The sequence below is a fragment of the Dasypus novemcinctus genome, chromosome 10 (genome assembly GCF_030445035.2).
Source record: "Dasypus novemcinctus isolate mDasNov1 chromosome 10, mDasNov1.1.hap2, whole genome shotgun sequence".
NCBI lineage: Eukaryota > Metazoa > Chordata > Mammalia > Cingulata > Dasypodidae > Dasypus > Dasypus novemcinctus.
In genome coordinates, this window is record NC_080682.1 from 30,042,220 (window position 1) to 30,056,016 (window position 13,797).

General features: G+C 34.3%; 1 protein-coding gene across 1 annotated transcript; it reads left to right on the top strand.

Annotated features, from left to right (window-relative positions):
* Nucleotides 1-10,032: 10,032 nt before the first annotated feature.
* On the top strand, nt 10,033-10,971 carry LOC101411510 (olfactory receptor 5AR1-like). Its single transcript, XM_004466639.2, has one exon. The coding sequence runs from the start codon at nt 10,033-10,035 to the stop codon at nt 10,969-10,971; it is 939 nt and encodes a 312-aa protein (XP_004466696.2).
* The last annotated feature ends 2,826 nt before the right edge of the window (nt 10,972-13,797 follow it).

Sequence of the window (13,797 nt, forward strand, 5' to 3'; positions counted from 1 at the left end):
ATAATAAGAAGACACTGGATGAGCACAAAGATGAATTTGAAAGCATGCATAGAAAAATAGCAGATCTTATAGGAATGAAAGGTGCAATAAATGAAATTAAGCAAACATTGGAACCATATAATAGCAGAATTGAGGAGGAAGAAGAAAGGATTGATAAGCTTGAAGAAATGACCTCTGAAAGTGAACATATAAAAGAACAGATGAAAAAAGAATGTAAAAAAATTGAACAGGGTCTAAGGGAACTAAATGACAGCAAAAGACATGCAAACATATGTGTCATGGGTGTCCCAGAAGGAGAAGAGAAGGAAAAAGGGGCAGAAGGAATATTTGAAGAAATAATGGTAGAAAATTTACCAATCCTATTGAAGGACATAGATATCCATACCCAAGAAGCATAACTTATTCCTATTTGAAAAAATCTGAATAGACCAACTCCAAGACACATCTAATCAGAATGTCAAATGCCAAAGACAAAGAGAGAATTCTAAGAACAGCAAGAGAAAAGCAATGCATAATATAGAAGGGATACCCAATAAGATTAGGTCCTGATTTCTCATCAGAAACCATGGAGGCAATAAGACAGTGCTCTGATATATTTAACATACTACAAGAGAAAAACTTCCAACCAAGAATCTTATATCCAGCAAGACTTTCTTTCAAAATGAGGGTGAGATTAGAATATTCACAGATGTAAAGAAACTGAGAATTTCTAAGCAAGGGACCAGATTTTCAGGAAATACTAATGGTATTACTAAAGGTGTTAGAGCCCGAAAAGAAAAGACAGGAGACAGGGCCTGGAAGAGAGTATAGAAAATAAGATTATATCAATAAAAGTAACCAAGAGTGTCAAAAAAGAGGGAAAAATAAAATATGACAGATCAAACTTAAAGAGGAATAAACTTAACCAATGATATAAACACTTGTATGCAGAAAATTGCAACTCAGTGTTAAAAGAAATAAAAAAAGGCCTAAAGAACTGGAATAACATTCTATGCTTATAGATTGGAAGACTAAATTTCATTAAGACATCAATTTACTCAAATTGACATATAGATTCAATGCAAACCCAATAAAAATTCAACCAGCATTAAAAAAATGAAAATATGATTATCATGTTTATTTGAAAGGTTAAGGGGTCCTGAATAGCCAGAAACATCATAAAAAGGAAAAGCAAACCTTCATCTCTAGACTTTAAATCATATTACCTAGCTACAGTGGTAAAAACATCATGGTACTGGAATAGACAGAAACATAGACCAATGAAACCAAATTGATTGTTCAGAAACAGTCCCTCACATGTAAGGTCAAATGATTTGTGACTAGACTGTCAAACCCACACAGCTCAGGCAGAACAGTCCATTCAACAAATGGTGCTGAAATCACGGGATATCCATAGCTGAAAGAAGGAAAGAGGATCCTATCTCACACCTTATCCAAAAATTGGCTCATATGGATTAAAAAGCTAAAGATAAAAGGAAGAACCATAAATCTTCTAGAAGAAATTTTAGCAAAATATCTTCAAGACCTGGTGATACGTGGTGGATTCTTAAAGAAGATAAGAGGAGGACTGAAATGGACTATTGATGTTTAATGAATGTAGGCATTTTAATAAGCTTTACTGTAAAAATATGGAAATGTATAGAGTGGATGTTAGCACATAGTGAGTAACAGCTATTTTTTAAATGGGGGCACGGCTGAAAATGATAGTCTAGGTAAATAAATGCCATTTGACAGAATGCTAGAGAATAATCTAGGAGCCGAATAGCACAGTAAACCAAGAGGTGAATGAGAATTGTGGAGATGGTACAGATGCAAGAGTGTCCTTTGTGAGCTAGAGCAAATGTACATCACTACTGCAGGGTGTTGGGAATGTCAAGAAGCATGGGAAAAATACAACTGGAGTGACCTATGGACTGTGGTTAGCAGTAATAATATAACAGTCTTGTATCTATGCCAAAGATGTACTGTGTTGATAATGGGGCAGTATGGAAAATGTGAGCCAAGTGTGCACTATGGACATGGTAATAATCAGATGTTATTACCTAATCTGTAACAAATGTTCCAACACAGTACTGTGTGTTGATGGGGGGGGGGGGGGTTTGCTTGTGCATGATAAGTCTATAGCTTCTGTCATAAAAAATATATTTAAAAATAATAATAAGGTGGGTTGGGGGAAAACATGCCAAATGTAAGATAAGGACTATAATTAGTAGTAAGATTTTCATTTGTTTATTTTTAATTGTATTTTTTGAAGATACGTAAGTCACAAAAAATGTTACATTAAAAAATATAAGAGGTTCCCATATACCCCACACACCACACCACCCCCACTCCTCCCACATCAACAACCTCTTTCATCATTGTAACACATTCATTACATTTGGTGAATACATTTTGGAGCACTGCTGCACCACATGGATAATAGTTTGCATTGTAGTTTACACTCTCCCCCAGTCCATTCAGTGGATTATGGCAGAATATATTATGTTCAGCCTATGTTCCTGCAATATCATTTAGGACAACTCCAAGTTCTGAAAACGCCCCCGCATCACATCTCTTCTTCCCTCTCCCTGCCCTCAGCAACTACTGTGGCCACTTTCTCCATATCAGTGCTACAATTTCTTCCATTACTAGTCACAAGAGTAGATACAACCCCAGTTACCCGTGCTCCTGAGGACTCCAGAGACACACAGGTTCTACGGTCATGACAGTTGGCTCTGGAGTTCAGCACCTTGTCATTGGGCCCTACTTTGGAATTTGTGTTCCTGTGTGTGATGGAGTTGGACTCAGATGTGTCCTTTCTACACATGCCTCTTCTGTCACTTTTACCTAACCTATGGTTGGCGCTAGGGTGGGGGTAGTAAAATTTTGACAGTATTCTTTCATAATTTGTAACATATCTCATGACAATGCAAGGTATGTTGATGTATGGGAACCCTGTTTAATGTTATGCATGTTTGTTTTGTAAGTTCACAACTTTTACTATGCCCTTATTTTTTATGTATGTTCATAGATGAATGATATAAAGACAATAATAATAATAGGGTGGGTTGCAGGAAAATACTTTGGTTAGTAGTAATCTTTTGACAATGCTCTTTAATTATTATTTTAAAAAGTTTTAACAACTATGCAAGGTATTGGTGGTAAGGTGAGTTATGAGAGTCCTGTATGATGTTATACATGTTTGTTTTTTAAGTTCGCAAGTATTACTATACACTTACTGTCTATGTATGTTTATGTATGAGTGATACACTTCAATAATTTTTTAAAAAAATCAATGACTGTAGTTGGTTAAAATTATGTCTATGTTCCTCTATCATGACTCATTCCTTAAGACTTGGCACTGTAATACCAAAATATTAGAATGTCGTACTTACGGTAGATTTGATTATATGTGTAAAAAAGCAAAAGGCAGGTACATACTTATTAGACTGTTTAATTACCCTTGTAATAATAGAACAATAATAATAATGATCCAGTAACTGGGCAGCCTTATGCTAAAGCCAGAAGCAGCAGCTTTTTTTCTGTTCTAGAAACCCTCTGTATTAGTGAGCCAACGGGGTGCTGATGTAAAATACCAGAAATATGTTGTCTTTTATAAAGGGTATTTATTTGGGCTAGAAGTTTACAGTTATCAAGCCATTAAAAGCTAGCTACTTCCCTCACTGCTCTATATTGTCACATGTTGGAGCAAGATGGCTGCCAATGTCTACAAAGTTTCAGGCTTCCTGGGATCCTCTATTCCCTGGGCTCATTTCTCTCTGGGCTCAGCTGCTCTGCACTCTCCACAAGGCCAGCTGTAGGTGAATGGTTTGTCTCTATTGCCGGGGTTTCTGCTGTGTATAATGGAGGTTTCTTTCCTTCCTCATTTATCTGCTTCTCTGGGTTTACTTCCCAGGGCTCCAATATCAAAACTCTAACCTCTCTTCTTGTGGTGCAGTTTCTCTATGAGTCCCTGCCAACCAAGGGGGTGGAAACTTAACTTCCTGCTGACATGACCCAATCAAAACCTTAATCATTATTTAATCAAGTAAAAGTGAAACCTCTGAATCCAATATAATCTAGTATGTCCAGAGGAAAAGTCCAATTTAAAAACATAATCCAATATCTATTTTTGGAATTCATAAATAATATCAACTTGCTACACCTTCCTTTAGAAGCATATTATGATATAGGTACCCAATGCCACTTTAAATCACCTTGGTTTTTAAGTCATTCTTCCTTATTGGATGACATGTCTCTTTGTGAAACAGCAGCTCAAACTAGATTATTTCTAAATTCCCTCCCAGTTGCCACATTCTTTCTTGACATATCGTTGATTTCCCACTATTGGATGGATTTTTTTTTTAAATGGGTGATTTCTCAAAAAAGACTGCATTGCATCTCTATGCTGATTTGACTTGAAATTACAATGACGATGGTGTGTTAGATAGAATAAGTTGCAAATTGCTGAAAGGCAAGTACTTTTAAGCATGCTGCTTTAACTGACCTCTTATTCCACATTTAGATTTTAATAGACACTTAACAGACATGGTTATCCAACATAATGGTGTTCAGGTAAATAAAAATTAAAACCTTTGTCCTATACCTTAGCTAAATTAGAATGGCTAAAATGAAAATGATAGACAATATCAAGTATTGGTATGGAGGTGGTACAACTATATGTCTCACACATTGGTAGTAGATGTGAAAATTGGCATCACAATAAGTTGAGGAATTTTCTTGTTTGTCTGTTTTGTGTCTATTATTATTATTGAAATAATGAAAATTTGCTAAAAATGATTGAAGTGATGAATGCACAAATATGAGATTATCCCAAATACCATTGATTGTATCCTTGGGATAAATTATATGCTTTGTTAATATTTTTCAGTAAAATTGATTTGTTTAAAAAATCTATAAAGACAACTCTACTATAGCTGGACATTTGAATATCTCATGATCCAAAAATTCCATTCCTGGTTTTATACTCAAGAGAAGTAATGAATGTCTACTGAAATGTTTGCAAAAATGTTCAAAATGTTCAAAGTAGCATTATTTGCAATAGCATAAAACTGAAAACAACTCAAATAACTATCAACACATTAAATCAGGGTTTGAAAAACTTTTTCTTAAAGAGCTATATAGTATATTTTAGGTTTTACAGGTCATAAAGTATCCGCCACAACTACTCAAATATGCCTTTTTATTTTTAAAACAGCCATCAGCATACATAAATGAATAGGTTGACTGTGTCCCTATAAGCCATTGTGGCTCATACTTTGCCTCTCCTAGCACTAAATTAGAGAAATAACTTATGGTATATTTGTACATTGGAATATTATGTTACAATGAGAATAAATGTACTACAACCACACAATGGCATTTAGGAATTTCTCAAACACCATTTTGAGCAAAAGCAGCCAGACAAAAAAAGTACACACATTATGTAACTCCTATGTAGTTTAAAAAAACATGTAATTTTTATCTACCATACTGGATATCAATTTAAGATGAGGTCCACAAACTAACAAAAGTACGGGTAAAACTTGTCTTTTGATCTGGGTTCTGGGTATACGGATGTTTGCATTTCTGAAAATTCACTTGATGTATACTTATTTTATGATCATTTTCTATGTATATCCTATCTTTAAAAGATTTTATAAAGACAAAGTCTATACACTATTAGATCATAAGCAACTGCAGGAGATCATTATTATGGTTTTTTAAAAATCTCTGATAGTGTCTTGTATACAATAAGTTTCCAAAATATGTTTGTAAAGCTAATAAAGCATGCAATTTTCATAGAATATTTTCAATAAATAAGTATCCTTTATGTTACTAAGAATGTGAAGTCTTTCTTACAGAAGAGAGGTTTCATTACCAACCTATGGACACTTTAGTCTTGTTGCCAGCAGAGAGGGACAATGAACCTTTTTCTCATACACTCAATTTATTTCACAATGGCCCATGCCTTGAAGTCAGACAATGATTTTCTGAAGGAAGGAATTTATAAGTAGACAATTGCCAACATAGCATTAGGTTAAGGACATTAGTGAAAACAGGAAAATCATTTGGGTAGGTATGTTTTATTTTTTTCTCTTGTTTGTCTCAGATGTCTTAAATTATACTTTAATCTGTTTTATTCCTATAATTTTGATAGTCGTCCTCAATTAAAATCTTAGAGTATTTGGAGATATTTTAGATTATCCAATTTTCAGCAGTATTTACTCTCCAAACTCAGATTTTAGTAGGAGAAGGAGTTACACTACATGACACATTACGGTATGGATGGAAAAGTTTGGGGGAAGGTAAAGTCTGGGTCCTGACTAAATATAGCATAGCCTGAGGGAATTTGGGATCCCTGGAGACAGGGAAGCACCTGAGGATAAAACTTGTTAGAAAAGGAATAAGAAGGTAACCGAGGATGACTCCATCTCCTTCAAATATATACAGAAAAGTAGATAATAGCAGTAAATCTCCGGGGGAACACAAACAGATAGGTTTCTTGAGTGTACCTGGTAGAAAAATATTACAATTACTTAGGTGGGTTGACGTTCATCTCAACAAAATTTCCCACAGGAGTACTTTTGGTGTTTTAGTATTGGGATCATCACACTAAGAAGGGCAATGAAATATGCAAAGGCATTAAAAATTGTGGCAAAAATCACTATTTCACAAGATAGAAATATTCTAAATTCCCTGATTTTAGTCTGGGTGTTCTAGCTTTATAGAAAACAAGAGAAAATCAACCACAAACTAAATAAAATCAGCAATAACAATTAAACCTGGGTCCCTTTTATTCCCAGGTGAGGTTTCAGAAGAAACAGGAGATTATCTGGAGCATAGGTGTGCATAAAATGCTACATAATAGACAAATTAATTTTCACTGCTTTTTTTTTTTTTTAGGTACTGGGGCTGAGGATTGAACCCGGATCCTCTTATGTAGGAAGCTGGTGCCCAATCACTGAGCCACATCTCCTCCCCTTTACTGTTTTTATGAAACCAAATTTTGCTTTTACTGGTTTAGTGGGAATTAAATTAAGCATCAGAATGTACAGCTAATGTGTATTATGATTGTACATTATCTTTAAATATAAATAGATTAAATAGATTGTAGATGCTTAGTGAACAGACAGCAACTACACATATAATTATACAGCAGTGGTTTATGGGTTATGAAATATTGCTCTGGATATGGCCAAAACAGAGTTTCTCACACAGTTGCCAGTTGTACAACTTCAGTGACACTGATTTTCTTACTTTCTATTTTCTTCCTGGAAATATACAATACAGCAGTCCTCCATGCCGCTTTTTCTTGATACCAAAATTAATAATGTTCATGTTTTCAGCTGATATAAATAAAACAGACCAATTTGTTGCCCAATTTGGCAACAATTGCTATTTTATCTCCTCTGTCCTGAAGCACTTTTGGAATCCTGCCTTGCTTTAAAAGTGAAATTTGGATGGCCTCTCAATTCTCTTAGAATTCTATGAGTCTATGGGTCACTAATTCTGTGAATTTTCGAATGTGTGCTTTAGCATAAACATCTATAACATTCTATGAGAGTAGTAAAGAGAAACTTTAAAAACTTATACTTCATTACATATTATTCATGAATCTATTGGGAGAAATTGCTTTTGAGCAAGAAAAACTTAAAACCTATAAAACTTTATAGGTTTACCTGTCATTTCTGAATGTCAATTCTTCATTTGTAAAATGAGGTTGTTGGAGACAACTCAAGACATGAGATAACGTATGAAATATAAGATAATACGTGCTGATAAATAATATACAAAAAACATCTGATATTTTGTAAGAATGCCAAAATTGTCTGAACTTAAAGCCACATATCTTTGTCCTTAAGGATCATTTCTTAGAACTTATTTATATTAAATTATGAATGCATAATTGTACCCATATATGAGTTGTTTGTGATATGAAATTGTATATGAAACAAATGATTACTAGCAGAGGATATACTAAACAAGTTAGTGTATATAGCAAAGAATACTTATATTCATGATATTTATTTACATATTAAGTATGTTTATTTTGACTTATTTTCCAAAAATTTAAAATATGAGAGTTTGTAAAACAAAGTCTGGTTATTTCTATGAAGTGTGATTATAGTTAATGTTGGCTATCTAAAAATCTTTATTTTGTGAATGTATTTAATAAGAGTGTGTGTGTGCATTTGTGTGCCCATGGATGTGCATGAGTTTTTTAATGTATATTAGGAATTTCAACAAAATGGGGAAAAAGTCTGTATCTCTGTCTCAATCACCCTACCTATATAGAATATCAGATGGATAAACTATATAATTATGTCTGCCTCTTATTCCAGAAGGACCAAGTGTTGAACACCCAGGGACCAAATGCAGTGATAGTTATATAGTCTAGATCATTCATGAGACAATGCGGTACACTTATGCAGATAGAGCTGGGTCTAAGAAATAAGTCGCTAATTCTGGAGCAGGTACTAACAATTTTTATTTTCTGATTTATATTTTAAGTTTCTTTATTCTTTTTTCCCATTTCTACTAAAATCATGTTATAAAACCAAAAGAGGGTATGGAACTTTATATAAAAACTTTCATTTTAATTACATGTATCAATATACAACACAATGCAAGCAGTGATTGGGAACATAGTCAGGATATTTATTGTTATTATTAATCTCTAATGGATAACTTTATATATTTTTAAAATACTCTTTTTCAATAAAGGAATGTTATTTTTAAAGGTGTGTCAACAGAGATAGAACCTTTTGGAAAAAGGAGATTTGTACTTTGATCTCTAGATCATTATGGAGATGTCCTACTTTTTTGTTCTTTATCTACCCTTTAAACTCCACTGTTCTTATGTTCCTGCAGAAATAAAGAGTGTAGGTGTGCTATGATGTGCGAGCTAATTGGTTCGGGTAAAACATACCAGTAGGAACTAAAATTCATTGGCCTCCGAAGCTCCATCAACTTTTTTTTAAACCAAGAACTAGCAGATTTCAGAGAAGAATAAAATAAAAAAAGTTAAAAAAAAAACCAAAAACACAGCTACCAAAATTGGGTTGAGGAGCAGAGGTCAGACATGACTCTGTCTGAAGTTATGAGGGTTTACTCTGAAGAGTTTTCTCCTGTCTGTTTGTAAAGAGAAATTACAAAAGCTCTAGTAGACTATGGCAAAGGAAGTGAGTACACAGTAAACTACACATCCTTTCTTGCTTCTCTGAACCCATGAACCAGCATCTCTGTGATTAAGTCCAAAATGTTCTTTAGAATTTTCCATGAGTAAAAGCAACTTTCTCAGAGAGGCATAATTACCCTGGCACATTCTTGTTCGTCACTTCAGCCTGTTGCTCATGGAAACCATCCCCTTCTCTGACAAACACGGCTGTTCCTCTTCCATGTCACTGAATCACAGACTCTGTCCATCCCTGTGACAATGGGACCCAAGGTTTTTTATTGAGGCTAGAGAGGACCTGACAGGTTAATGGGGAAAAGGGGAAATGTTATATTTAAGAATTTGCCAGAGATCTGCTTGCTGCATAATTTTGGATGATCAAGCAGGAAAATATTGCAATACACTAACTTAATTAAATGTCTATCACAGGGTCAAAGAACAAAATTTAAAAAATAATTTCTTGTCAAAAAATGTGAATTATCTGGACCAATTGTTTTTAACAACCATGATCTTGAACTCCTGTGATATCCATTTCTTAAATTATAAGACAGATTTAGTAAAGATTATCATGCCTTCCATATAAGTGGGTATGGAAATAATGATGTAACTTGAATGAAGATGCTGCAAACTCTGTACAGTGCTATAGAAATAGAAGATATATCATCATTATAACTATGATTTCATAGCATTGAATTACATTGAATATATTTTCGGTTGAATCAGTCCACTTTAAGTAGTTCAAGTACTCTTTTTTTAAAAAATAACAGAAAATGAAAAGGGACATGTAGTTAAACTCTTAAGACAGTAAGATAATGTTAACCTTCTGCTTCCATTTCCTTTTTTCAGTATCAAGGATTTCATGTACCTGCGTGATGGTTGTTGAGAACTACACATTGTTTACTGACTTCATATTCTTAGGATTCTTTGGAGGACAGAATGTACAGCAGGTGCTCTTTGTGCTGTTTCTTCTGGTTTATGGCACAACTGTGTTTGCCAATCTAGGGATGATTCTACTAATTGAGAAGGACCCCAGACTCCACACACCCATGTATTATTTCCTGAGCAGTCTGTCTTTCTGTGATGTCTGCTACTCCTCTACTGTCTCTCCTAAAATGCTGGCTGATTTCTTATCTGAGCAAAAGAAGATTCCATATAATGCATGTGCCATCCAGCTGTATTTTTTTGGGGCCTTTGCAGATGTGGAATGTCTCATGCTGGCTGTCATGGCCTATGACCGTTATGTAGCCATTTGTAACCCACTTCTTTATACAATTGCCATGTCCAGGAAAGTCTGTACCCAGCTAGTGGCTAGTGCCTACATTTTAGGCTTGGTGGATTCAGCAATCCACACTTGCTTCACTTTCCGATTGTCATTCTGTAATTCCAATGTCATCAATCACTTTTTCTGTGACATCCCACCTTTACTAGCCCTTTCCTGCTCAGATACAACAGTCAATGAGATAGTAATGTTCACTTTCTTTAGCTGCATTGTGGGGTGCAGCATTGTCACTGTCCTCTTCTCCTACAGCTATATCATGACGACCATCTTTAAAATGAATTCAGCTGAAGGGAGACGGAAAGCATTCTCCACATGTGCCTCCCACTTAACCTCTGTGGCTATATTCCATGGTACACTCTTGTTCATGTATTTCCGGCCAAGCTCGAGTTACTCAATGGACACAGACAAAATGGCCTCTGTTTTCTACACAGTTGTGATCCCTATGTTAAACCCTCTGATCTACAGCCTGAGGAACAAGGATGTGAAAGGTGCACTGAAAAAAACAATCAGCACTAAATTGTGTTCTGTGTAAAGCCATCATTTCTACACAAAAGATTTATTTAAAAATTATGAGAGCTAAAGTTCTAGAGCTTTAACATAGGGTCCTGTAGCCTTACTAATATATCCCTTAGTATTTCCTTCCCTTATCATTGTGCCTTAACTAAGTATAGGGAGCAGTTAATACTGGTCTTAGTCTTCTCTCTAAACTAAGTAAAATAGGAGTGGGCACACTTTGCTATCTTTTTGCCAAAGTCCTTTTATACCTCCCATCTTTGTCCATGAGTATGTCCAACTAAGAATTCATGAGTTAAATCTTACATAAACACCAATTCAACATACCTTCCTTAAAGTTCTCATAAAAAAATAAGTGTTGAACAAATACAGTTGTTTAGAAAGAAGAGAGTTTTAAATGGGTAAAATTTAGTTGCATTTGTGTCCCAACTATGTACTGGTATGGTCCCTATAAATGTTGTTATAACACTTAGATGTAAATAAACAGGTTTGAGGCCATGTGAAGGAATCTCCTGTACTAGACTCAAAGTTCCATAAAGGTAAGATTCTTCTCTGTTCAGTTCACCATTATTTCGGCTTTGCTTTTCACAATGCTCAGTTTCAAGATATCATTCAATACCATTTATAAATAAATGAATGCATGAACCCCTGAAAATTCAATGCAAAAGGGAGCCTTTGCACAGATGATTGTTGTCCTTAAAGCCTCTGTACCTAGATGTTTCAGGGAATGCTCTATCTAGAGAATTGTTCACAATTTGATATACAATGAATTATAGAACAGGAATAAATTGACCTGCTGTAGCTTATCTATCAGATGGAATACATGTGGTTGTAACATCTGGAGTAAAACTAACACAATCCCTCTGCCAGAACTGTTTCCCACTGCTAGCAGTGTTTGTGATATGGGAAGAAAAGTTCAAGTAGTATGCATGGCATCTACATTTTGGGTAATCAGCCTCATCAGAAGAATTGTGACATTTGTTCCAAAAGGGAGGAAACAGGATGATTTTCTGTAGATACAATTGTGAGTTATGATGACTGTTGTATTACTAGATTACTGGCCTTTCTTTTTTGAAAATATTTCATCACATCTAGAGAAATTAAATTTTAAGACAGTCAGTTTTTGTTTTTGTTTTTTTCCAAAGATTGAAGCAGAAACTGGCCATTATATGGATTTACTGTTTAAGTCTTATAAGGAAATAATCCCATTTTGTTTTGTTACTTTTGTCATTAGAGAAGCAGGGAAGTCTAGGCGCAGGGAAGCAGGGAAGACTCTCAAAGTACTGAGGACTTTAGCATGCTTCCCTAATTTAAAGTCATCTTGAGGAGCTCCATCCCCATATCTTGGGTCAGGCTGAATTAATCCCAAGTTGGACCCCTGGGAAGTTTTTGCAAGGATTACTGTTACCATTACTTGTACACTATCAAAGTCTGTCTTTTGAGAAAAACTATCTACCTACAAAAATTGCTTTGACAAAAACAGTTCTGGTTTAGCCAATCATTTTGTTTAAGTAATAAGTATATCAAAGTAGATCATTGATGAACCAACATTGCACTGTGGATACACACCAATATTTACATGCTATTAACACAGACAGCTCTGTGTATATAATTGTTGCTTTGAAGCAATATTTGCAAAACACTCAAACTTCTATAAAATCTGTTTGGAAAAAATAACACAGGTTTTTGTTGCAATGTTTCCAAAAAAAATTACCAAAAAAGAATATCTTTCCTTTAATTCTATGCTAATATGCTCACCTTAGCTGAAATCATATAAACACTTGTCTTTTGGCTTACAAAGAAATAAGAATTTGGGGGAAGAGGTCACTTGATGTAAAGACCTTTTAGGGCCTTCTTTTCTCCATTAGTTTCCCCCAATATTCCCAAGATCAGGAAATTAATATTGTGCCTCACACTCTAAGCATTAGCCAGTGGATTTCTTTTCTTGCTTTCACTCTGGGGATAATATGTGATAATGCAGTGATATTAACAACTGTAAGCAACCACAATGGGAGTGAAGGACCTCGACCTTCTCCAAATGCCACTTCAAAGGAGAATACATCTCACTTGATGCGTTTGCAACATTATATTAACTTAAATAAAAACAACTGAAGTGTTGAACTGACACCATTTATGTTTCAAAGAAAGGTAGTACGACAATATGTTCAGTGGAAAATAAAAAAGTACTATTTATATTAATATTCAATATATAATGATTTAAATTGTATCTTTTTTTGTGTCTCTGTTGAAATAAAGCAGAACTGTATTCTGAGCAAAATTTTAATAGTGATTATCTCTTAGGGGTTGAATATTAGGTAATCTTAATTTTCTTTTGGACATCTGTATATCTGAAAAATTGCAATGAATATATATTGCATTAGGAATAAAAGATCAGACACTTGTTTTGTAATAGTAGAGTTTGATCATGCTCATATTTGGAACTTAACTATGAGTGTGGATTTTGTTTGTGTGTAGATGTGTATGTGTACAAATATGTGTGCCTGTATAGTGGATATATTTATAAATTAATTAAAATTAACTTTATTAAAAATAAGTCATTCTCGTGTTTTGTTAATAGTTTACTTCAAGGACCAGATTTTTAAAAAATTATGCAATTATAAAACACTTCAGGATAATGCTATATCAATTACAAGTTAATTGCTTATATTGTTCTTACTATAATCAATTTCCAATTAATCAATAATGAAAAACAACACATTTTACTTTTGGTTGTTGTTATGAAAGGAATGTGGAGGCATTCTTCACTCATCCTGGGACAGTAGACTAAGGAGTTACATGAGGTTTTTCATTAAGGTTTTATTTCCTAATTTTGTATATTCTTTAG

Excerpts from the sequence above, each read along its gene's own strand:
- LOC101411510 (XM_004466639.2), top strand. The coding sequence starts at position 10,033 with ATGGTTGTTGAGAACTACACATTGTTTACTGACTTCATATTCTTAGGA.